This window comes from Sphaeramia orbicularis, chromosome 1, assembly GCF_902148855.1.
Source record: "Sphaeramia orbicularis chromosome 1, fSphaOr1.1, whole genome shotgun sequence".
In the NCBI taxonomy this organism is placed as follows: Eukaryota; Metazoa; Chordata; class Actinopteri; order Kurtiformes; family Apogonidae; genus Sphaeramia; species Sphaeramia orbicularis.
This window is the reverse complement of record NC_043957.1, coordinates 39,640,969-39,665,001: the sequence shown is the minus strand read 5'-3', so window position 1 is coordinate 39,665,001 and position 24,033 is coordinate 39,640,969. Positions and strand designations below refer to the sequence as shown.

The 24,033-nt window shown below is 41.1% G+C and overlaps 1 protein-coding gene across 1 annotated transcript in view; it reads right to left on the bottom strand.

The window, feature by feature from the left end:
• Nucleotides 1-4,918: 4,918 nt before the first annotated feature.
• grin2bb (glutamate receptor, ionotropic, N-methyl D-aspartate 2B, genome duplicate b) overlaps nt 4,919-24,033 on the bottom strand; it is a 102,244-nt gene continuing 83,129 nt past the window's right edge. Inside the window, 6 exon segments of the mRNA XM_030147306.1 lie at nt 4,919-10,787; nt 10,790-10,949; nt 14,141-14,379; nt 20,604-20,791; nt 21,921-22,081; nt 23,451-23,680. Of these exon segments, the coding sequence (XP_030003166.1) occupies nt 8,536-10,787; nt 10,790-10,949; nt 14,141-14,379; nt 20,604-20,791; nt 21,921-22,081; nt 23,451-23,680 (3,230 nt within the window). The 3' untranslated portion in view covers nt 4,919-8,535.

Here is a 24,033-nt window from a genome sequence, read left to right as displayed (position 1 = left end):
ATTATCATCTGTATTTTGCATTTTTTGTGTGTAAAACATGAATTTTTCCTATATTTAATTTATTGATTATGTAGATGTCCATACAAGCGCATATCAAAGTTGAGGGTTATTGCATCAAAAACAGAGAAAACTGAAGAAAAAGTGACTTTTTCAGTAAATATATCAATAACTTAACCCTTTCATGCACACTGGTCTCCACAGTGGACAGCTATTCTACAGCTGTTCTCCTGTATATTCATGGATTTTTTTTTTTTTTTTTACACATATCTTTATTAAAGTTTGAAGACACTACATATCTTTTCTGACATGAATCGGTAACATTATGTAGATCTCTACTGACCATAAACCCCCAGAATCACAAGCCCTCCCCATAGTTTTCTCACAATTTATCAGTAAATACATGTTTCTGTGCATCAAAAATTAAGCATGTGGTGTCCAGCTGAGTGGACATTTTTGCAACTTCATGAAAAATAGGTTCATAAGAATTTTTTTTCCCTCATTATTTATTTATTTATTTATTTTTATGTTTTTTTGTTGTTTTTTTTTGTTGTTGTTTTTTTTATTTTTATTTTATTATTATTATTTTTTTTATTTTTCAGAAGAAAATTTTCAATCACGTTTTTTTTCATGCCTAAAGAGGAATAAAAACGCTCAGGAAAAAATTGTGATTAAGGTTCTCATAATTCGTGCATGAAAGGGTTAATATAAACCAAGTGTGTCCATCCACTGTCATTGATCCAACTCCATGGGTTTTACTGGTGAATCAATGTTGTAGAAGATGACAGTGTTTCCACAGTAACTACGGAGCATCTGAGCGTCCATATGGGTCATATCTGATGACCATGAAAAGATGACAAACTGCATTTTACACCAATCATATCTATGTTTTATTAGGATTAGTGGTTCAACAGTTATTAAATACCATAGATGAGTAGATGCTTTTGGTCACTAGTGGCTGTTTGGGTCTTTATGGGTTAACAATAGTTCTAGGTCTTAAAACCATGTTTTCACAGTTGTGAGTGGCTTCAGTGTAGTTGTATTCACCTAAGTCCATCTTATCAGACAATATGTAAAATGTAAAGTGTGGCAATTATTATATTTATTACCCCGCCCCCTGAAGGGAAGGCAAGGGGTATGGTTTTTGGTTTGGTTTGTTTGTTTGTTTATCACTCTAGCAGCAAAATTATTGGTTGAATTCATGCTAAATTCAGTTTATAGATCGCCAGTGACCTACAATAGATGTGGTTACATTTTGGGAAAAGTAGGTCAAAGTTCAAATTTTTTATGAATTTTTCACATTTTTTTCTCTTCTCATTTACTTATAATGGGCACAATTTCAAATGTCTTTGAAAAATCAGTTTTGTTTCAATTTAGAGCAAACTTGGCACATATATAGAGGCTATTGATATGCTGACATCACCACATGCACATGATGACATCAGCTGGATAGATGCCAAAATAAGCTACAATATGTGCGAGGGGCGGGGTTTGATGTGCCACTTGTCTGAGTTTATGAATACTGACCTCATCAACATCATGTCAAATGCAGAGAACAGTCATAACAGTGGTGACGAGATGAGAATGCTGCAAAACTTACAATGAAGTAACTGTACCAGCATTCCAGCAAAGTGTTTCATTCAACACAATTAACAATTTATGATGCACAACATTAAATGGATTACTTGGGGTATTGGGCTGTATAGACTGTGAAGCATTAATCCAGATAAATGAATATGTAATACACAAAAGGAACATGTACAGAGATATCTGAGAGTCTGCATAAAAGACTGCATTTAGCTTTGTTGTTTTTAGTGCGCATGTTTATTTATTGGTCTCTTTCTTGAGATAAAACAAGAAAATGCAGGAAATATGTGAAGTATATTAACACACACACACAAAAAAAACCTCTGAATGACTTCTACAGGTAAAAGTCACTATTTAGTTTTACCTCCATTTGGAACCACTTGTATGATTTAGTGTTTTATTTAGGTTTTTTCATTTTCTCTCATGCATAAAAACTAATGCTTCATTTCCAGTATACAGGGTGGGGAAGCAAAATTTACAATATTTTGAGGCAGGGATTGAAAGACAGTGTATGACCAATTAGTTTATTGAAAGTCATGAGAATTTATTTGCCACAAGAAAATTTACATAATAGAAAATCTTTTTATTCTATATGTCCTCCTTCTTTCTCAATAACTGCCTTCACACGCTTCCTGAAACTTGCGCAAGTGTTCCTCAAATATTCGGGTGACAACTTCTCCCATTCTTCTTTAATAGTATCTTCCAGACTTTCTCGTAATAGTTTTGCTCATAGTCATTCTCTTCTTTACATTATAAACAGTCTTTATGGACACTCCAACTATTTTTGAAATCTCCTTTCAAAACAACTGACATAGTGCCTGCTGAGAAAAAACCACTAAATATTCATTGTAAATTTTGCTTCCCCACCCTGTAAACAGGATGGTCCACAAAAATCTGAACAGAAAAAAGAACTATATTATGCATGGTCAAGAAATGTATACTAATGTATGGAAGTTTTGAAGAGGTTTTAATTTAGTATATTCTCCCCTCACATGTAGTCTGTGTGGTCTTCATTATGTACATACACTACATGACAAACAGAGCTGATCAAACAGACACAGCTCTTAAAGTAGGTCATAGCTGCCTGATACTGAGCTTTTCTCTCAGCACGTTAGTCTTGTTGACTTGCAGTAGTGGTGAAACATCCACAGTGTGATGTTCAGTGCCGCAGACAGAGGTGAACCTCTGCCTACCTGTGTACCGTGTCCTAAACTCCACACCTTTAGGATGCTGTGTTTTTGCCACAGGGTGTCAGTGCTGGCCTGCTGCCTTAATCAGGTGTGACATTCCACCCATTCAGGGAGGCTTGATCTTTTGTTTTTGCTCAGCTGAAAGGCAGGAAGGGTCCTCATGGGCCCAGCAGGAGGTGCCTATTATCTGCTAACATAATTATACTGTTTGTTTGCGTATGGTGATGGTGTGTGCGTATGTTGTGGGCAACCATATCGAACTTCATGCCTTCATTAAAACTTTGCCAAGTGTTTCTACAGCAACCAGTTTCCCTGCTGTCTGTGTCGTTTCTACGACTCCACACATCATCCACACGCTGCAGAGTGGCATTCTCTGCTTTTCGTCACTCTCCTTCTCCTCACATTTTCAACCTGCGTCTGCACACTCAGACTTGTCAGCTCTTTTTCTGTCCCTTTGATGGGCTTCATCCCCTTTTTTCTCCCTTTCTGTAATCTGTACATCAGCCCCCTCCCTCTCCTTTCTCTCCCTCCTTCTCTTTTTCTCTCCTCTCCTCACTGTTATGTGTGGGCGTTAAGCTCAGGCTGTACTTTCCATTTTGGTATTGTATTGTCGATGCATTGTTGCATCCAATCCAGTTAAGATGCTGTGAGAATACTGTATAAATCTTCCCCTCTCTGTCTCTCTTTCTACCCTACACCCCCCCCCCCCCCCAGTCTCTGGAAAAAGAGCCAGTTGCTAGGTAACAATTAATTGTCAAGAAGTAGTTACATGTGTTGCAATGCATCCCGAGGTTGTTGGGTTGGTGTATGGAGTGAACAAGTAGGCAAGAACAGACGGCTGAGAGAGAGCAACGAAGAGCAAAGAGAGCGGCTTTTTGAGGAGCAGGAGATAAAACTGATTAAAAGATTATTCCAAGCGCTTCACCTCGTTCGGTGTCAGCATCCATCTCTGTGAGAAACACCCAGGACCGCATGATGTTAAAATTCTCCCACCAAATCTATACAGCACTGGTACATTTTCAGACACGCAGGTTTCTTTAAATAACTCCTGTTGCTGGACAAGGCTTTGAGAGTAAAGGGAGTCTGAGGAGTGAGGGGGTGCTTTTTTTTTGGGGAGGGGGGGCTTTGATCTCTGCTGCTCGGTTTGGTTTGCATCACTTCTTCCTTCCCTTCCATTTCTCTTGATATTTTTTCTCTTTTTCAGTGTTTTTTTTTTTTTTTTTGTACCCTCTCTTTGGTCCACAAAACACTTGTCCCACACAGTGAATAACACCAATCTCACACAAGAGCCTTGTTTATGAGAAGGCAGAGAGGAACAAACAAAAGATGTGATGAAAGAGCAAGAGATAACACTCAGCTGCAGCCATTACCTCTGATAAAACACAATAATATCATCTGTTACAATGAGTACCTGATGTATTTACATTTAAGTGACCACATGATGTAGTGCAGGGGTGTCAAACTCATTTTAGTTCAGGGGCCTGATTCAGCTAAATTTGATCTGAAGTGGGCCTGACCAGTAAAATAATATCATAATAATATATAAATGATGTTATCTCTTCTTTTCTCTATGTTTTAGAGCGAAAAAAGTTAATTTACATTATGAAAAGGCTTACATCTACAAACTATCATTTCAAAAGATATGAATAACATGAACAAACTGAAAAAATAAGTGTAATTTTAACTATATTATGCCTCAGTTTATCATTTACACAAGTACATTATAACTTACAGATCACAGTGGATCTACAAATACACAAAACATTGAGTAACAGGAAGAATAGTGTTAAAATTCTATGTACTTCTCTTAAGACATTTCAGGTTATTCACATTTTTTGCAAAATTATACTTTTAGTGTAAATACATGAAAATATTTACATTTACAAAGAGAAAAAATTGGAGTTGTCATTATTTACATGTTATTATGGTAGTATTTTACTGGTCCTGCCCACTGGAGATTGAATTGTTCTGAATGTGGAACCTGAACTAAAAAGATTGTTAGTATCTCAGTGTAATTTTTGCATTCACAAATTCATCCTACAGGCCAGATTGGACCCTTTGGCGGGCCATATTTGGCCCCTGGGCCGCATGTTTGACACCTGTGATGTAGTGGGAGACCAAAAAAGCAAGCGCAGTAAGTTTGATATTTCTTATTTTTTATTAATACTCAACACTTTTATTCCAAAGAGACAGAAGAATAATATTTCTCAGCACTTATTTTCACATTGACTGTGTTTAATCTCATTTTCAATATTACTAAATATTCAATCAAATTTGAAATACTCTCTTCACACAAGTAAGTTCTCTCCATACAAAAATGTGAGGGTGAGCTAGAGTTTTGTCGTATGTACATTTTCACAATCTGTACAGCTCAGTGGTGGAAATGTTTTCTCTGGCAAAACACAAAAACAGATCAGCCAAAGAGAAAAACAAAAAGAAGACTACCTTGTAAAAATGCAACAGATAATCTATTGTGCTTTCTGTGTATCCATTAGTGATGGTGCTTTACAATTTTTCCTTTGAGAAAACAACTTCTTAGCTGGTCTTTGACCAAATCAAACAAGAAAAGGAAACACAACAACAAACCTTGATTTATTAAATGTGCACACGATCTCTATAATAATAATAAATGATTGCACATATCCTGGCCTGAAGTCGTTACAAAACAATTTTGCAAGGGAATCTACGAATCAAAGATATATCCCAAATAGATCTATTCTCTGCCGTTTTGTACAGTTTTTTTATCAAAAGTCCATGAGCGTGAGGTAAAGTATTTACATACCGCTTTATAATACATGTAGCCTACAATAAACACTTATCTCTCACACACCCTGACTCTCTTCCATATGAGCACACACAGAGGTAATCAAGCGTATGTATTCAGGCACATACAAAAACAGAAAAAAATGAAACATACCGAGATATTCAAAGGGAAAAAAAATAGAAAGGTTGATGAAATGAAAAAAGCTTCTTCAGGGACGATGAACTGAACCAAGACCTCAACCTCATTAAAAGCATTTACAGAAACTACCAAGAAAACTGATCTTTGTATAACATTAACAATAAAAGCAGTCTATCCTAATGAAAACCGTAATCATTTGAGCCATATTTTTTGTAAAACCAAAATTTCGACTTATAGATTGGTATCTTCTCTTGCACAAACAAGCACACACACGCACACACACCTACAGTACTACATGGATCAGTACTAATGAAATTGAGAAAATTCCAAATATTGTCCAAAAATGCCCCATGTTTCAGGGCTAAAAAGTTAAGATTAAAAAACAGGAAAAGGAAAAAAAAACTAAGTGTATACATGCAAGTCCTTACAAACACTAGAGACCCCCTAGTATCATACATACTGACTTGTCAACCAAGAGAAGGAAAGCCTTCTTTAGTTTTGACTGGGATGTACAAGAAACTAATCGATAGATCCATTCAGTCAGATTGTGCTTAGATTTTACAATTTGGTTTAAAATGTGTTCAAGTTTAGGTGTAAATAAAGAACAGGAATGAGAGAACAGCTGTCCTAAATAGTAACATGAGACTAAAGGTAGAGAAAGCTGAAAATTAACCAACATACAACTTAAGTTTTATCTTTATAATGTGTCAGAGGAGATGAGCTTCATGTCTAATATAGTGGACTGTGGGTCATCAAAATAATTCAGGGTCAAATGGGAACACAAGCTCTGCTGTTTTCATTTTGTGATAATGTGCCACTCGCTTTTAGAATGCTGTTTACCTTCTCCTGCCTCCTTTTTTTCAGCAAATGTTGACATAGTATTTTCAATTTGAGGTAAATTGTTTCTGTTCATCAAAAATCCCAGCATGTGGAACAGATTATGGCCCAGAGGAGGAAGAAATCACAGTTAGAGCATGGAATGAAATTACTTTTTATGATCAGTTTGGTTACAAATTTGAGTTTGGGTGAGAAATCAGCATAGAGTGCACAAGGGGAGGAACTGTAAGTAATCCCACATGGAGCTGAAGCATTATTCATGATAAAGGTGAGTGAAATAGGTCAAATGAAATCTGCATGCTGACAGAATATACTGCAGTTTGTCCAGTTTAGATCTGCTGCAGCCCTTTAGTTTAGCCCTCCTTTACTCCTCCCATCACTCAAATGTGACCATCTAATACGGCAGGCAGTGCTTATAGCTGTAATCGCAAAATAATTAACATGTCAGGCTGCTCATCCTTGCAACAGAGGCCTGACTCCAGCAGTCCATTATGTCCTCTTCCTGAACAGGCAAACTGTCACAGCCAATTGAGTCAAACCCAATGAAAGGAAATAAGAGCAACAAGTGGACATTAAATATGATTTGCATGTGTTTAATGGATAGTTTGGATCCTAGGTCATCTGTTCTGCAACAAATGATTTGTGGGGTTTTGAGGAGGTGAGGGAGCGATGAAGCATGTGGAGCTTCGTAGTAAGTGATTTACGGTAAAACTGTCGCTTGAAGTGTTAAAAATACAAGAAGCTTTTATTCCTTAACAAACAGTAACACGGCTCTGATATACCTGACTGTTCATGAGTGGGAATGTTGGCACTGTGGCTTTAACCCTTGTAATCCTACTAGAGTTTACATTTATTCTTTTGCAGGAATTTCAGCTTCCTCGACTGCAGCAATCGCTCTGTGGCGCTGTGTGTACTATAATTTCTTACAAGTCTAGAAGTGTATTATGCTCATGAAAGTCAACCCACATATCTGACTTGTTCAGGTGGATTTTCACACTCAAATCAATTGACTAATTGTAAGAAGTTGGATCTGTCTACCAACAGAAGAGATCATGTGTGTAGAAAATCAGTATTAATCCTTTAAGGCACATCCAGCTCAAAATGCGAGACCCATTTGGTACTGCCAGGCAGAAAACGAGAGGAAAACGGCAAATCAGTATGATGATGTTGCTTCTGCAGCTGAAAAAAAGACCGTCTTTGCAGATTTATAAGTACATAGAATGTACTCAGCAAGTCATGCCTTTCACATACACTTCACAGCACTCAAAAATAAGAAAAGTAAAAAAATTAAACATGGAGGAAGAATTAATAGCAAAGAAGAGTCCAAATTACAGGAAGCCATAAAATAGCCATACTGGATTTAACCCCCACTGGTTCTACCAGTCTCCTGTAATATTGGTAAGCTAAGAAAGAATTAACATCATACAAATATGTAACATGAACTATTTAAATGAATAAAATTGAAAAACAATCCAAACCGATCATCATTAAACACTGGAATAATATTCAATAATATTATTAACATTATCAATACAATTATTATTAATTTACCCTGTTAATTCAACAGAAATGTTGATTTCTCATTCATGATTGTATTTCCGTTGCTAAACAAAATGTTTGTTTTGGTGTTAAGGGGCTGCAGGAGGGAGGGAAAGACAATGAGCATGTGAAGAGAGAGTGGAGATTTGATTTCACTTTTTCCCCTCCATCTATCCCTCCCTCCCTTCCTCCCTAACTATCTTTCTCTGAGCATCAGAGCAGCACCAGAATCCTCTCTTCTCATTAAAAACGTGTCTCCCACCGGACTTCACCACAGCTTAGCCTGCAGTGGCCTCTGTGCATCGTCCAAATACTTCTCATTTAGCCGAGTGAGAACAACACAGACAGTACCGTGTCTCCTCATTCTCCTCACACAGAGAGGTCATCAGCCTGAGCTGTTTCTGTTTTTTTCCTGTCTGTTTTTCTTATTTCACCCCTTTTCTTCACCCACTTCTTCCTCTTTCTTTCTTGCGTCCTCTGTCTTCAGACATCTGACTCAATGCTGGACAGCTTTTCATATACGTGTCCATTGCTGGCACCATTGAAGGGTCTCTGTCCCTGCCCCAAACCTAACGTGTCCCTGCCCCCGGGCAGTAGCTTGTTGGCCCCGTGGTGGTTCCCCATGGGCCCTCCCACCCCGCCCAGACACAGCTCTTTGGGGAACCTGGGGGCCACATTGGACATCACCCCAGCCGTGGCTGACGCGGGCAAATAGGAAGTCGCTCCCATGGAGCCTCTGAAGTCCCCTCCTCCGCGGCTGTTGTTGAGTAGCTGCTGCTGCTGCTGTTGCTGCGTCTGTGGCTTTTTGATGTAGTACGGTTTGGCACCGTGTAATAGACACTGGTCATCGCCGAACGTTGGGATGAAGGGGTTCTGGTTCACCTTATCTGGGTAGAGAGATTTAGACAAGGAGTAAGTCCCGGCCCCTCTGCCACCACCACCACCACCACCACCACCACCACAGCCCCCACCTCCCATCATAGCTCTATCTCTGTCCCTCAGGTCTCTCTCTCCCACTGACCGTCGTTGAAACCCACCTTCGCTTCCACGGAACAAACTGAAGGAGGAGCCTCCTTTCACCCTGTCGCCACCTAATCCTCCAAACATGGGAGACTCCCTGTCGCCTGAATACCTCTCAAACATGTGAGCGTAAGGGCTGGGGCCCTCCATGAAGCGGTCTTTGTCTTTCAAACTCACACTTCGGGGTTGGGGAAACTGTCCCCCGACACCCCCACCAGCTCCTCCCATGCGGCCTGCCCCCTCTCTCTGCAGATCCACAAATGTGTCATATGAGTGCTGCCTCCTTAACACCCTCCCTCCCGGCCCTAGCTTCCTGCGCTGTGCCTGAGTTTGGGTTTGGCTGGGTCCTACACTACTCTTTCCTCCAGCAAACACCATGTTATTATCCTCACTGATGTTGTAAAGGTTGCTCGGCTGCATCTTACAGGAATCACAACGTTTGCTGGTAGCAGAGCTAGGGCGACTGCTGCTCCCCCCAACTCCACCAGCTGGACACGGGCTGCCTCCACCTACACCTCCACTATGGTGACACACACTGTGGCAGTTACGACATTCCCAGTCACCCCCTGCTATGCCTCCCCCTCCTATTCCAGAGACCCCCTTCTCCCAGCAGGTGTGGGCCTGCTGCCCTGCAGTCATTGAACTTATCCCACCTTTACACTCCGGCTTCTTGCCTTTACCTTTGAGGAAGTCTTCTACAGGAACTAAGCTTTTACAGATACCACCACCACTACCGCCGCCCACACCGCTTCCTCCACTTCCACCCTCTTGCTCCCACTTGGCCTTTCCCTCCTTGGAGCGGAACTGCTCCGCATAGAATTCCCTCAGGTTCTCTTTGTCTTTGCGGAATGAGTAAGGTGAAGAATTACCCCCTCCTCCTCCTCTCTTCCGCTCCAGGGTAGGTGAGACCGTGCGGTGTGCCAGGGGCCCGTGGGGGAAGTGGTGGTGGACGGTGTGGTGGTGGGGTCTCCTCCTGAAGGCGCTCAGCTCTATCTCGTCCTGCTCCCGTCTGCACTTGGCTGAGGCTGGCCTCTTTTTCAGGCTGTCCCTGTACTGCTTACGTCGCTTGTTGTTGCCCTCCAGGTTGCCGTAGGTGACAGTGTGCGTGGAGATATCCGACACATCAGAGCGAATGTTCCCATCGTCACCCCCCGAGCCTCCCCCTCCCCCACCTCCACCACAGTACCTGTCATGACCCCCGATGAGCCCCGTGCTGGATGCACCTCCTTTGAAAGAAAACCTCCCGTACACATTGTTTCCCTTGAACCCACCCTGGTTGGAATCCACAGGGGTGTGACCAGCGATCAGGTCAAATTTATTTGTGTTCCTGTGAGTCATGGAGGGGCGGGGCTGGGTGGTGAAGATGGGTGCTACCCCTCCCCCTAAACTGTCGCAATCAAACATGCCCCCCTCCAACGAGCTAGCGCTGCCTAAGCTACGCGGCCTATTAGGCGGGGGGCCGGACATACCCAGAGCCGAGGCCGGGTGGTGGTGCCGATAATGGTCCTGGTACAGGTTGCTGTCCTTCAGGGGCAAGTTGCCAAAAGTCCTCTCCACTTCGCTGATGTAGTCACTGAACATGTTGTCCTCTGGCAGGTACGGAGGCGTTGACTTGCAGTCTATAGGGTGGCCCACCAGGCTGCGCCGATGCTCCTGGATGTCATAGATCGCTGATTCACGGCCACTGTGGCTGTACTCCAGGGCGGCATGTGGGAGCCGTTAATACCCGGGACGGCGGTCATGTCCTTGGCAGTGCGGAGCAACCGCAAGATGTTGGAGTGGGTGTTGTTCATGTTCTTCTTCATGGTGGCAGACGGGGAGTCTATAGTTGACTTGTTTTCCTCAATTTGTACCCCGTGGATGCAGCTGTAGATACCCTAGAGTGAGGAAATTAGAGAAGAATAGAAAAGGTAGACAAGGAAAGAAAAAGAGTGTGAGACATGCTAAGAAGAAGGAGTGGAAGTAGTAAGGTATAGGGCTCAAATGTGAGGAAAACAGCAGTAATATGGGCATAAGTAGTGAGGATAGAGTGAAGAGCAGAGGGGATTTAATGTGAGAGAAAGAGAGTCCAACATCAGACACATAAACAGACAGGAAGACAGACGGAGAGACAGGGAGGCAAACAGAGACAGACAGAGGCAGAGAGAGGTTAATATGTTGCCATGTTCCCCCTGACCACCCACTTGTTTACACACTATTAAACAGTAATAGGGGCTGAGTTCATAAATGAATTTTCTCCCGGGAACAGCACAGACCCTTACAGCTGCTGCTCAGCACTTCAGCTCAGGTGGCGGCAGCTGAAGGAGAAGGGAATGAGCACATCAAAGCCTTGATTGATAACTGTGAGCTCATGATTTTGACCACCGATCAATAGCTTTAATAGCTTTAGTCAATATCATTTAAATCCACCTGACCTCTGCGCCCGTTTTCCTTCGTAGAAATGCTTTTTTTCCCTTTTGAAAAAAAAATGTGGGGGAAATTAATCACTTCGTAAAAGCTGTATTGTAATATCAAATGTTAACATGTCACTATCCATCAGTGTATTTGTTTTGGTTGGTCAGGAAAAGCCGGATTTTCAAGGGAGTGAAGCCAAACATGCAAGTTAAAATGGGGACCGGGGAAATCTGTGGTTGACGGCGACAGCCAAATCAGAAAGGTCATGAACACACTGCCCACCAGCCAGAACGCGGGCCACCATTCCTTGAAGGCGTCATCTTGTCAGAAACAGTTTCCGTCTGTCTCTTAGTCACATTTCCCTGTCGCGGAGCTACATTCGAGAATCTGAATCGTCAACCCGCTTTTCTTTTATTTCTCTATTCTTTCTTTGTGTCTGTTTTATCTCCGTTTCCGGGCGTTCAGGTGAGCGGCAGCCGCTCCAATGGGACTGTCTGTCTTTATCTCGCTACATCTATAGCTACTACAGCGGCTGTGAAAGGTAATAGAAAAGCGGTTACCATCTTGCCACTGTGTCTATTCTTTTCTACTCTAACTTTATCCTGCTGCCGGTTTTATTTTTTTATCATCACTCTAGCTCATTGATCTTTTCTTCTCTCTTTGTATCTTATTAGCTCTTTTGTAATGGTATCACTTATCCATCCTTTGACTTCCCATAGACTATAAATGTCCAGTGGTTTGTCTGAAAGCAGTATGACCTCACATATTCCTTTCTTTCTCACACTGTTGTAACAGTGTGTGTACCAGTAAAGAAAATGTATAATATATACTGTATCTAGCTATAAAAGCACTCTTCTGTAACACGTACCACTCTGGAAACGTGCTTTGCAGACATGTACTAGCCTAAGGTAAATTGAGAATGAATTTAAAGACCACAATGCTAAAAGCTCTTCTAATGTTTTGCATGGGAAATATTTTCATTTTGGGAGGAGATTGCGCAAAGCCATATCTATCTTTTTGAGTTCTCTCAGGTCAGACTGAGTGGGTGTAAAGAAAATGACATTACAATTAAAACACCCTCAGCCTCTACAGTAAAGACATAAACATCAGTGCCCTTTCCTCAGGTTTTCATTAATCCCCCTCCCCTTAAAAGGTAACATTATGCTAATGAACTGTACCTGAAGTGAATATTTATGGGAACCTAAACCTGCATCAATAACACTGAGACCCCTTGTTAGGTGACCCGTCTGAGTAGAGTCTTAACTTCGCTGTAATGAGCCTCTCACCAGCCACTAACACACCTTCAGGTCATCAGCTAAAAATGTGAAAATAAGCAGCTTTATTTTCAGCGGCATTAAGCTGATAAACAGCAGACAAATACAACGGGCTTTGTTTACACGATCAGAGACACCGAAACCAATTTGACAGTCTTGCTGTCAGTGGACCTAACAACAGCTCCCATTGTTGTAATCAAAGGTGGATTTATTATTTCACTATTTGTTCATTATTGCCACAATTTTGTTCAAATATAATAGAGACTTTTTTTTTATTAAGATATTATGTATCTCCTACTTCATGGCAACTGGATGAAAAAGCAGATTTTTTTTCAGTCAGTTTCTATGCAGCAAAAAACAGATTTTTGAGCTGCCAGTTTCTCAAGTTTCATGATGTTTTGATGAACTAGTCCATAAACAGAAAAGCTTAGTGGTACAGGATATTTTGATACTGCTCTACACACATGTGTAACACCTGTAGCATGTTGTAAACAGGACTGTGTGATATGATGATTATATTGTGTGACAATAATAAAACATCCATTTGGCTATTGAATATTACGTTGAATCTTTTCCTCTGTTGTGTCATAAATCACAGTCCTAATAGTATAGTGATACTTTTCACCATTTGGACAGTGCTTTGCCTGGTTGGATGCAGGCAGGAAATTTGTATGAAGCACAAACAAATAAGTATGTGAATGTGACACAGAACCACTTTGTTTTCCTACAGGAGAAAACTACAAGTACCAGACAGGGGCTACTGCTGTGGTAACTATGCAAAGTGTGTGACAGGGACCAAAAAAAGGGCATATTGCACATGATTCTGCAGTCCTAATAATTATAAGATGATATGACATGTTTATATATATATCTATATATATCTATATATATCTATATATATATATCTATCTATATCTATATCTATATATCTATATATATATATATATATATATATATATATATATATATATATATTCTAAATAAGAGAGCAAAAATCATCAAATATGAGAAAATACCTTTATAATTAACAATGTGGTCAAAGACATATTCATTCATTTACAGAAAACAAGATATATTGTGATATGGTTTGTTATCTATATGAGGTTTTGGTTGTATCGCACAGCCCTTGTTACTAACATAGACTGTAAAATTGCTGTAAAATTTGAGATGTATCCATTGCTTTATGTTGGCCAGGATGCTGTTGCCATTTGATTGCATGTTTAAAGGGTGCCTGAGCTAAGAAAAAAAAAATGCCACAGGTAAGTCAGGTGAATCATCATATTGCCCTGACTGACTCGATATATCTCAACCACAGCCAGTGGTTTTCAAACAAACACTACTGTGATCTTTCTGTCAGGAGGACAAAGGTCATTTCTAAAATAAAGCACAAGCACACTCACTCTGCTAATAGAGAAGGTGAACCCAGGCTTTCCGGAGCACACGCCCATGAAGCAGAAGCGCAGCTGCCAGTAGAACAAATGTTCACAGATGAAGGTGATTAATGATAGAACCATGGCAGCCCCAAGCATGTAGAAGACCCCTGCCATGTTGTCCACGTCCAGCTGACTGCTCATCACCTCGTTCTTCTCGTTGTGGCAGATTCCTGTGAGCCACAGAGCCTCCAACTCCTCCATCTCACCTGAAGGAAGTGGAGACACAAACCTGTAGGTTATTGAATGGTTTGTCTGTTCGTTTGACCAACAAAGCCCTCACACTCACATGGGTTTGCCTGGAAGTGTCTGAACATGTAAGTGTGAGTACAGAAACAGAGGACATACTTTTTAGTTGGTGCCAAGTTGATGCCAAAAACAGTTCAGGTCTTATGTACGTGCAACAAATGTCAGATTGTATTATATTGACTGAACGCCCCCTGAGGATCATCGTCATTAAGGATTGCTTGTGCAAGGCTAACCCTTTCCGTGTTGTGGAAAAAAAAACAGCTGTCTGTTGGGACTTGACAGTCCTCAGGGAGGAAGTGTGCATGGTCATGTGGTGTGCATTTCCGCCCTAAAATGTGTCTCCCACAGTTGTACATCCCTGAGGGGCTGCTACAGGGGGAGGGCACGTCCAGAGAAATTTGTTTGATCTGCACCGATGGTCTATTTTTTGTGTGTCTGCGAGATTAACAAGGTTGATGGTTTCTCAGTGCAATACTGCTGGGGGAGAATGTTTGTGCAGATATGTTTGTGTGTTTGTCTCCAGCAGTTGCTAACTAGTTTTCACCTACACTGGCTTAACTATATGAAACAGAACACGAGTGTGCAGAAAATAGGCAACATATAATGGTAATCAGAGTGACAGATGAATGCCCAGATTTACTAAAGGTAGAAGTAAATAGGTCTCCGTTTGAAGCTGAAGTGTCTGCTTAGCTGTGACACTAAAACTTCTATCAGCGTGTTGATTTAAATGATAATGACAGATGGCCGAAATGCACACGAGTGTATGTGCACTCTCTGCTAACTTTATATGAAGGTCCACACATTCACCATTAAATAATTGTTTATTAGCACACATATTAGTTGCATATAGGCACTTTATCAGTTGTATCATTTCCTCAATAACCTCCAGATTGCTTCGCTGTAAATAAGGAAGTTGTACATGAATTATGATCATTACATGCTTTGCTCTGTTTGTGCCTTATAATGTCATAGTGAAACGGGAATAGTCATTATCTCTTAAAGGTTTAATGAGATTTACTTACACTTATGTGAAGTTTGTGTTGATGGCTGTTTTGTGCTAGGAGAAAATGACATTAACCTACTTTCTCGCAACAGTTTGTGTTATCTCCATCCATGATAACAGCCAATACATGATACACTGATTTATATGTTGAGGTGGGATTTTCTTGCTTGTGGGTTCTTTAATGCTTCTTTTCTGCTCTTCTACAGCTATACAGCACTGTGCAACATTAGCTTAGAAGTGTAGTCAGCTACTGATGTCAAGTAAATGACAAGACCCCATGACTACAGACACTCTGACACAAACCTCACATAGATGCGGGAGCATGCACAAATCTTCCATAGCACACATTTACCGTAATAACACTTAATAAATGTGACCAAAATGGTTGTTCAGTTGTAGATGTTAGCCCTGTGATGATGGTGCTGGGATATGTCCAATGTGTACCCCAGTGTAGCTGGGATAGGCTCCAGCATCCATGCAACTATCCAGAGGACTAAATGAATATAACCTAGTGTTATGTAACAAAAAAACCCACATGTTAATACATATGTTACATAGTGTCCGAATACTTCTAAATCTGAATATGTTCCCCATATCAACATACTGAGAGTCTACTGAGAGTTGTAGAATATGGAAATGCTGAATAAGTCAGTAATAATGGCTTTATAATGATTGGTAACGTGTCAGTATGCTACTAATACATACGCTAATAAGAACTAGGTAGTAGAGGCCTTTTATACCTCAATAAAAAGTATTACCTGGACCTTGTTTTTTTATCCCTTTCCTCCCATCCTCCCCTTCAACACCTTTTTCTATTCATCCCATAGGTAAGCAGATGTACTAACATTTTCTGTTAGTAGGCCATGGCTGATCGTGTTCCTCTACACATGACTTACAACATGTTCTTGTCTCAACTTTAACTGGACATGACAGATAAGAGCAAACACTGGTGAGTCTGATCTGTTAACCAGGACTCATGTATGAGTGCTGACAGCAAAACAGACTCCATGAAGTAATGAGAGTTAATGTCTGATGTGTTGGCCTTATGTAGGCACTTGACAGAAGAATGAGACTTCCATTTGGTAAATTTGTGTAGACATGTTGTCTGGTCTTAAGGGAGCACACAGTGACATAGCACAAACATCCTACCTCTTACACACAAACACACACACAGACACACACATATATGCAAAGGCTCTACATCACTCAAGAGGTTTGCAGCAGTGTGTATTGATGGTGTTCTCTCTGTGATGACCCTTCATCCATCAAAGGCTTGGAGATGGAAAATGATAGCACATTGAAGGCTGTAATGTGTGTGTGTGTGTGTGTGTGTGTGTGTGTGTGTGTGTGTGTGTGTGTGTGTGTGTGAGGGTGTGTGTGTGTGTGTGTGTGTGTGTCAGTGGGCTGCACAACATATGATCTGGCAGGTGGTGAGCAGCATCAAGCACATACTGTACATATATCTGGAGTGTGACTGCCCTTTAATTATATTCCCTTCAGACAATGATTCATATCAGTGAGAGTCAGTTTTTTCAGTGTGGCTTATCCTGACACGCTTTCACTTTTCATACATGCATGAGTGCAGAATTTGGCCTTCTAGGACTCACCTGCACATGGGTGTGTGAATACAATCTCTGAGTTATGGCACATATAAAACTTAAGGTGTTACCTGTAGGGGGTGACAGGGACAACAGCACAAGCCCAGAATTAATTTCCCCACCATATTCCTGCAGCTGATAGGAATAGATGAATTACTGGACAGACCTGTAAGGATCAGGTCCAGTGGTCTAAAGGGTGTCCCTAATTGAGATCATCTGTTTATCCTTTATCTAAAATCAAATGATTGTATTAGTACATGCTCTGCGTGGGTTCTCTTCGGCTTCCTCCCACCATCCAAAGACATGCACTGATAGGTTAATCAGTTAATCTAAATTGCCCATAGGTGTGAATGTGAGAGTTATTGATTGTTTGTCTCTATATGTCAGCCCTGCAATGACCTGGTGACATGTCCAGAGTGTACCCCGCCTTCACCCATAAATAGCTGGAATAGGCTCCAGTGACCCCTACGACCCTAGTGAGGATAAAGCGGGTTCAGTGGGTAATGTAACCTCATCGATGCTGGAAAAAAATACAAATATTTATGCCCCCTTTACTTTTTTCTAAAGCTTTTAATTGTATCTCAAATGGATATTGCACAGTTGTCATGGAGACACATTGTTATAAGGACTGAAGTTTGTTCATGTGACGGCAGGTTCAGAGCGTTCTCAGTTAACCTGCAGTTTCTCCAGTTAAGAATGAACCCTAAAGGTGGAGCCCAACAGCTGAGGGGTTAAGGGTGTGGACCATGAATAGCAGCATCCATTGGTTTAGAGATCTTCACTCCTTATCCTTGTTTCCTCTGGACTTGTCTCCTATCTGTTAGGGACAAAAACTGCAAGTGTTGTTGCATTTCAGGGGCCTGTTCTCTCCTTGTTGCATTTGACTTTTCTGTCCTTAAATGGACACATCCTGAGTCCGTGGAATTCATTTTCTGTCTACACTGATGGGAGATGTTCTCCTGGGTATTTGGGGCCAGAGATCACTCATGGAGGAGGAGCTAAGAAGGCATCTTTTTTTCCCATGTGCCCTAGGCCATCTCAGCTGACTCAATCTTGACATCATAAAGGAACAGGAGCTTGATACTGTGGCTGTTGTTGTGGATCACTGCTCTCCTCTCTATCTCAGGGTGACAACAGACACCCTGCTTTTGGTCACTACACAAAATACACAGCAACAGCTGGGGCTCAAAACAAAGCTTGACTACAAATGGAAAGTGTTGCTTTGGGGCCCATACGGCACAACTATGCATAGAAAACCACATCATCTGTGTTGTTGTCTATTGGCGTTCTTCTACCACATGGTACCGGCTCACCTCAACACGACTCTACACATTTTTGGGTCTGGGTTCTTTGTTTCCTATTGCAGATATAGTAGTCCCTCAACTAAACAAAAGAACATCTGTGCTTCCTCAATTAACCAAAAATGAATGCACTGAATAGAAATAAGTATAATAGAGGCTTCGGTGAGTAGACTTGCTGTTTAAAAATGATGGATTTGTATAGTTCAGTCTCACACAGTAATGAGGCACTGGTGAATCAGCAGTCTGTGGTGTTTTCACGTCACCTTTCGGCATCACCTCACCTTGCATGAAACCTCAATGGAAGTGATACCAAAAGAAGCATCAGGTATCAATTACTATCCACAGTATTTTAAATCAAAAGAGAGTAAATTAAGTAGAGTCCAGTTAAACTGGTACTTTTTGTAGGAAAAGATGCATACAATGTAGAATAGGGCTGTCCAATCCTGGTCCTCGAGGGCTGGTATCCTGCATTTTTTAGAAATTTCCCTCTTCCAGCACACCTGACAGCCGTTATCAGGCTTCTGCAGAGATGATAGGCTTATCATGTGAATCAGGTGTGTTGGAAGAGGGATACATCTAAAACATGCAGGATACCAGCCCTCGAAGACCACGATTGGACACCTGATGTAGAGCAATGAGAGTCAAATTATTTAATTAGATATTTTCTCATAAATGGTAAATGGACTGAACCTTCGTGGTGCCCAAAGCGCTTTTCAAGGCCTCACATTCACCCATTCACACACACACACTCATACACCAGTAGGTGGCTGCCGCCATGCAAGGCAGTTTAGGACTGGGAGCAATTTAGGGTTCGGTGTCTTGCCCACTTTAACATGTGAACAGTCGGAGCCAGGATTCGAACCGACCCTGTGGTCATCGGACGACCTGCTCTACCAACTGACCCACAGTCACCTTATGATGTACTCTTGGTGTGTGCCATCAAACAAGTAAACTGGACAAATGTCAAACAGTGCTATAGTAATATAATTTATCAGAAAGCGATATTGGTTAAGCATTTAAAGAGTGTGGATCTTAACCATGTAAATATTTCAAGCCCTCCTGAAGAGTTTAAAATATTTAAAACTTCCATGTCTCTACCGTCTAAAGTGGTGCAAAATTTTAGATCTACATTTTTGAATGTGTGAGGGATTTGTCTTGCTGAGTGTGCAAAGGATGTACAATAGTTTAGGAAGTGTGAAAAAAGACTATGTAGCAATCTGAGTAAACATAACCAGAAAATCCATCACCCTGCTCTGAAAGTCTACTGGAAAACGGACTGTGTGACAGCAAGGAAACGTATCCACCATGACAGACTGTCCAGCAAGAACATGCAGAGACTTCAGCATTTCAGGACTAATCTTATCCACATCTATCAACCTTCCCCTGAGGTCAATATTTACCTGTCTCTGCCAAAACAGCCTTGGCAATGTGCTGCCTGTTCCTCCTGACTTACCAAATAAACAAACTCTGCCCTTGCCTCTGTAACCACAGCAGCTGCAGCCTTTCAGGCCTGCTGGTGTCTCACTGCTGATTAAGGACTACACTGTGCCAATCGAACTCAGGAGCTCTCTTTCTGCCACTAGACAACATGATTGACTGCTGGGATCTAACAGTGGGTTCTTCTTCCCTCCGTAAATACAAGACAGTGCCTCAGTGAGCAAAGGCTAGCTCAGACAGCAGGGAAAACGGATTTTGTCTCAAATCAGATCTTTTGCAACAAACTGTCCATCGTGTTACTTGCAAGTAATCAGTTTGGATTTGTGTGTCCAGACAGCAGCAGCTTATTTGCATGGGTTGCTGTGGTAACGATGTCAGCCTCAGTAACTATGTAGCTATGCTGGTGATGTGGTTTCATGGATAAAGCTCTGTCAGTAACAGGAGGGACTGTATTCAGCACTTCTGTCACTCTGGAGTCTTGATCATTGTTTTTTTTTTTCATCACATTGCAAGACCCAGACAACATACTTTGAAATCCGTCTGGGATCATATTTCAATCTACCTCCAAATGTGGTTTGTATCTGATTAGCAAAAATTAGACTTCTTGTGATTTTTTGCTGTTGAGACTTTCAAAAGTCAATCTGGAGAGAATGTGGACATGCCAAAAAGAGGATTTGAGTTGGCAGTCCACTCAGACTCTGTCTCCAATCTTAATACACATGAGAGTGCAACTTAATTTTATAATTTTTAGCCTGCATGGTTATTGTATTTTGCTTCTTGAAATAATTAACAGTGATTCAGTTACCAATACTATTTGTTATTAATGTTCACAATCAACTTTTTACCATCTCCAAAGAGCATGAGGATGGCCAGATCCACAGCACGTTTCCAGCCTGAGTCTTTCTGGATGGCAATGCCGTAGCCGGTGGAGGCGAACACCTTGCCGCTTCCGATGGTGACCAGTTTGCAGCCCTCATCTCGACCCGCCATATAGTTCAGCACGGCTGCATCGTAAATGAAGGCATCTAGTTTTCTGCAGAACACAAAAAAAGGAGATAAAGATGGTCAAAATGTTACTTTATTACTTTTATTTTGTGTAATTTTAGTTTATCACTCTTCTCATGAACACAAAAAGATTGAGGAGTTCAGAATAAACCTTTGAATTTATGGACATCCTTTTAACCAATGTTAACAATGCGGACACGGTTTTCCCCTGGGGAACTCTTCAGCCACACGTTGCAACTAACCTAGAACTTGATTTGTCTCATCTTCATATAAAGTCATTCATTAAAATCAGTAGAACTACTACAGTCACAGTCATTATATGCAGGATATAGCAAAATAATACCTCTGCTCTGGTACCCCGAGGTTTAATTTAACGAAAAGTGGTAATTTTTTATGTTACTTTTACATTAAGTACATGTAGAGGACCTGCATCATTCTAAGGTATTTCCGCAGTAATTTATGGTGTGCCACTTTGCTTAAAACAGAGAGTGCTTTCTCTAATGCCATGAAATATTTATACATTTTAAGGAAATAAAACATTAATGCTCAGAGACAAAAGAGGAGAGGGACAATTTCACATGGAAAATACATTTAATGAGAGTGTTTATAATTCAGGCTATTGTCTATTCTCCATACATCTTCTGAACCCAGTACTTGAAGCAGCCCTGATTTCTGTTGTATTCAATTCTGATATTATCTATGAGTGATTTGACAGATAAACTGACATGACAGGCTCCAGCTTGGTGACAAACTCTTATCAAACAAAGCCTGGGGCCTAAACAGGCCTCTCTCTGTGGTCATTCAGACTATCGACAAATACTGCTGTGTATTGTTAAATCTTCAGCTGAGGCAGAAAGGGCAGATGAACACACTGGGCGACAGACAGAAAAGTGGAGTGAAGAGGAGAAAAAGGTATTAGGTAGGTTTCACCTCAACCACAGGTTACTCTGCTATTTTGGGTGCCAGTAGCAGATACGCAGCTTGACTGGCTGCCCACCCACACTGCCCAGAATGCTCCCTCTCTTATTCCTTCATCATCTTTTCTCTGTATTGCATCAGTACAGGACCTCACAGCTCTATATCGTCTCTCTTCTCCCCACTGAGATCCTTTCAACTCCCTTGTTCCTTCCATCCCCCATCTGTCTCTCCATCCTCACCCGGTCTTCAGACTGTACAGGGCTTCATCTACATTCTTCTGGTGGAAGCTGGTCATGTAGGCGTGCATGTCCCGGTAGTTGTTGCGGATGTTGCGTTCGGTGCTCCCATTGGGGACTGTGCCAAACCGGAATGGCGGCGAGAATTCATTCGGCTTCTGGAACTGTGGTGGGGGTTTTCCGTAAAAAAAAAAAAAACACAGAGAAAATTGCAGAGCAGTGCTCGTTAGCATGGAAAAGGCACTGAGATGCATCAAATAGCCTCTAATGCACTGTTGAGTAGAACCACAGGGTTGTGCTTTTGGAAGTTCAAATTGAAGCTTTAACCGCACAAAGAAACATGAGACACAACTAAAGGACATGTGTAGAGGAACAGCTACTGTACACAAAATTATCATCTAGCCCTTAGTAAGTTATGAAGCTGATCATTAGCGAATCTGATGTTTATTTTCTGCGTGTATTGTTTGTTTTATAAAAGTTAGGGTACAATTCCCAACACAGGAAACCTACAATTAAGTAACAATTGGTATTCTAATAAAACTGTTGGATCATTATTTTAATTAACTGATTATTCAACTAATCTTAGTAAATATTAGCTACTTCCCTAGCATGAGTCATTAAATCAGAAAATGAACAATGCTACCACTTTATTTCCGGGACCATGTTTTGTGAAAACCATTATCCATTACTAAGTGGCAATATCTGCTCATGTAGATCTGTGAATACGAAACAATCCACAGGTAGTAACAATGTTTTTAGCCAAAGAAATCCAAAGAGTAACAACCATAAAATTCTGGGGTTGTTGGAATGTGGTTTATTGCAACTACTTTCATAATGTAAAAAAGTGAGTATTGTTTAAAGAATAGTAAGAAAGAAAAGTAAGAAAATAAAGAAAAGAAGAATAAAACAAGAAACATGGACTAACAGAATTTGGTTTTATACAAGTATGGTGTTACCAGAAATGGGTTCTTACCAAACACTGTGATGTTGCAGTGAAGTTGAACTTTGACCTTCTGTATATACATGGTCATCATCCTTTTATCCTTTTATACATTTGTGAGATTTTTTGTCTCTTCCTGAGGTTGAATTTATTGAGTTAGGACCAAAAAATATGTTCTATAAAGCCACAGCGATCATGGGTTCCAGCCTCTGATCATCCTAAATCTTTTCAGTTCATCCTTGATTTCACATTAATATTTTAGCCAAATTTGAAGACATTCTGTCATGGTGTACCCGAGATACAAGGTTTTAAATATAATGGGGAATGGCAAATGCATGAGTCCTGTGATAGAGGTGTGACAAGTAAAAATGTAACTTGACTTGGATATTTGTGAAGTGAAGAAGTCCATTTGTAGATGTTGGACTCAGGTTTGTAGTGCTCTGCTGAGGATTTACTGTATCTTAAAATCACACATTATGTACTCATTCAAACCCGAGGAGCAGCCCACACTTGGCATCACATTGCCCCTCTTTACGTACATTCCCACACCTGCTCTTCCACCCTGCAACCCTCACATTTTCATAAATTCACACCTTTTTATCTGACAGGCCCGACACCTGGTCGACATACTCCTCCTGGATCATGAAAGCAGCCAGGTTGGCAGTGTAGGAGGCCAGGAAGATGACAGCGAAGAAGGCCCACACTGACACCATGATCTTACTGGTGGTACCTTTGGGATTCTGCACTGGAACGGAGTTGTTAAAAACCAGACCCCAAAGCAGCCAGATGGCCTTACCAACAGTGAAGGAGGGACCGCCAGGCTCTGAGAGACAGTGACAGAAAGAGGAGGAAAGAAGGGTATAAAGAAAGATGACAGGAGGCAAAAAAAGACCAGAAAAAAAGGAGATCAGTGTTACACAGGTTATATTTCACTTTATCTGCATTTACACATGACTGCTGTTGTAGGAGGCACATGATGGATGGAAGTGACTACGAGCAGATTTACTCCTAGTCTTTACTTTGTCATTATATGTACTGTAAGGTCCACATCTGCTCTCCCCTCCACTGCTGTGACAACCCACTGTTACTGACTAACTCTGCTCCACCTACCTCTATGGCAGTATGACAAGGTAGCAGGATGGAAGCACTACCTACTGTAGCTCTGTGGCATCAGAG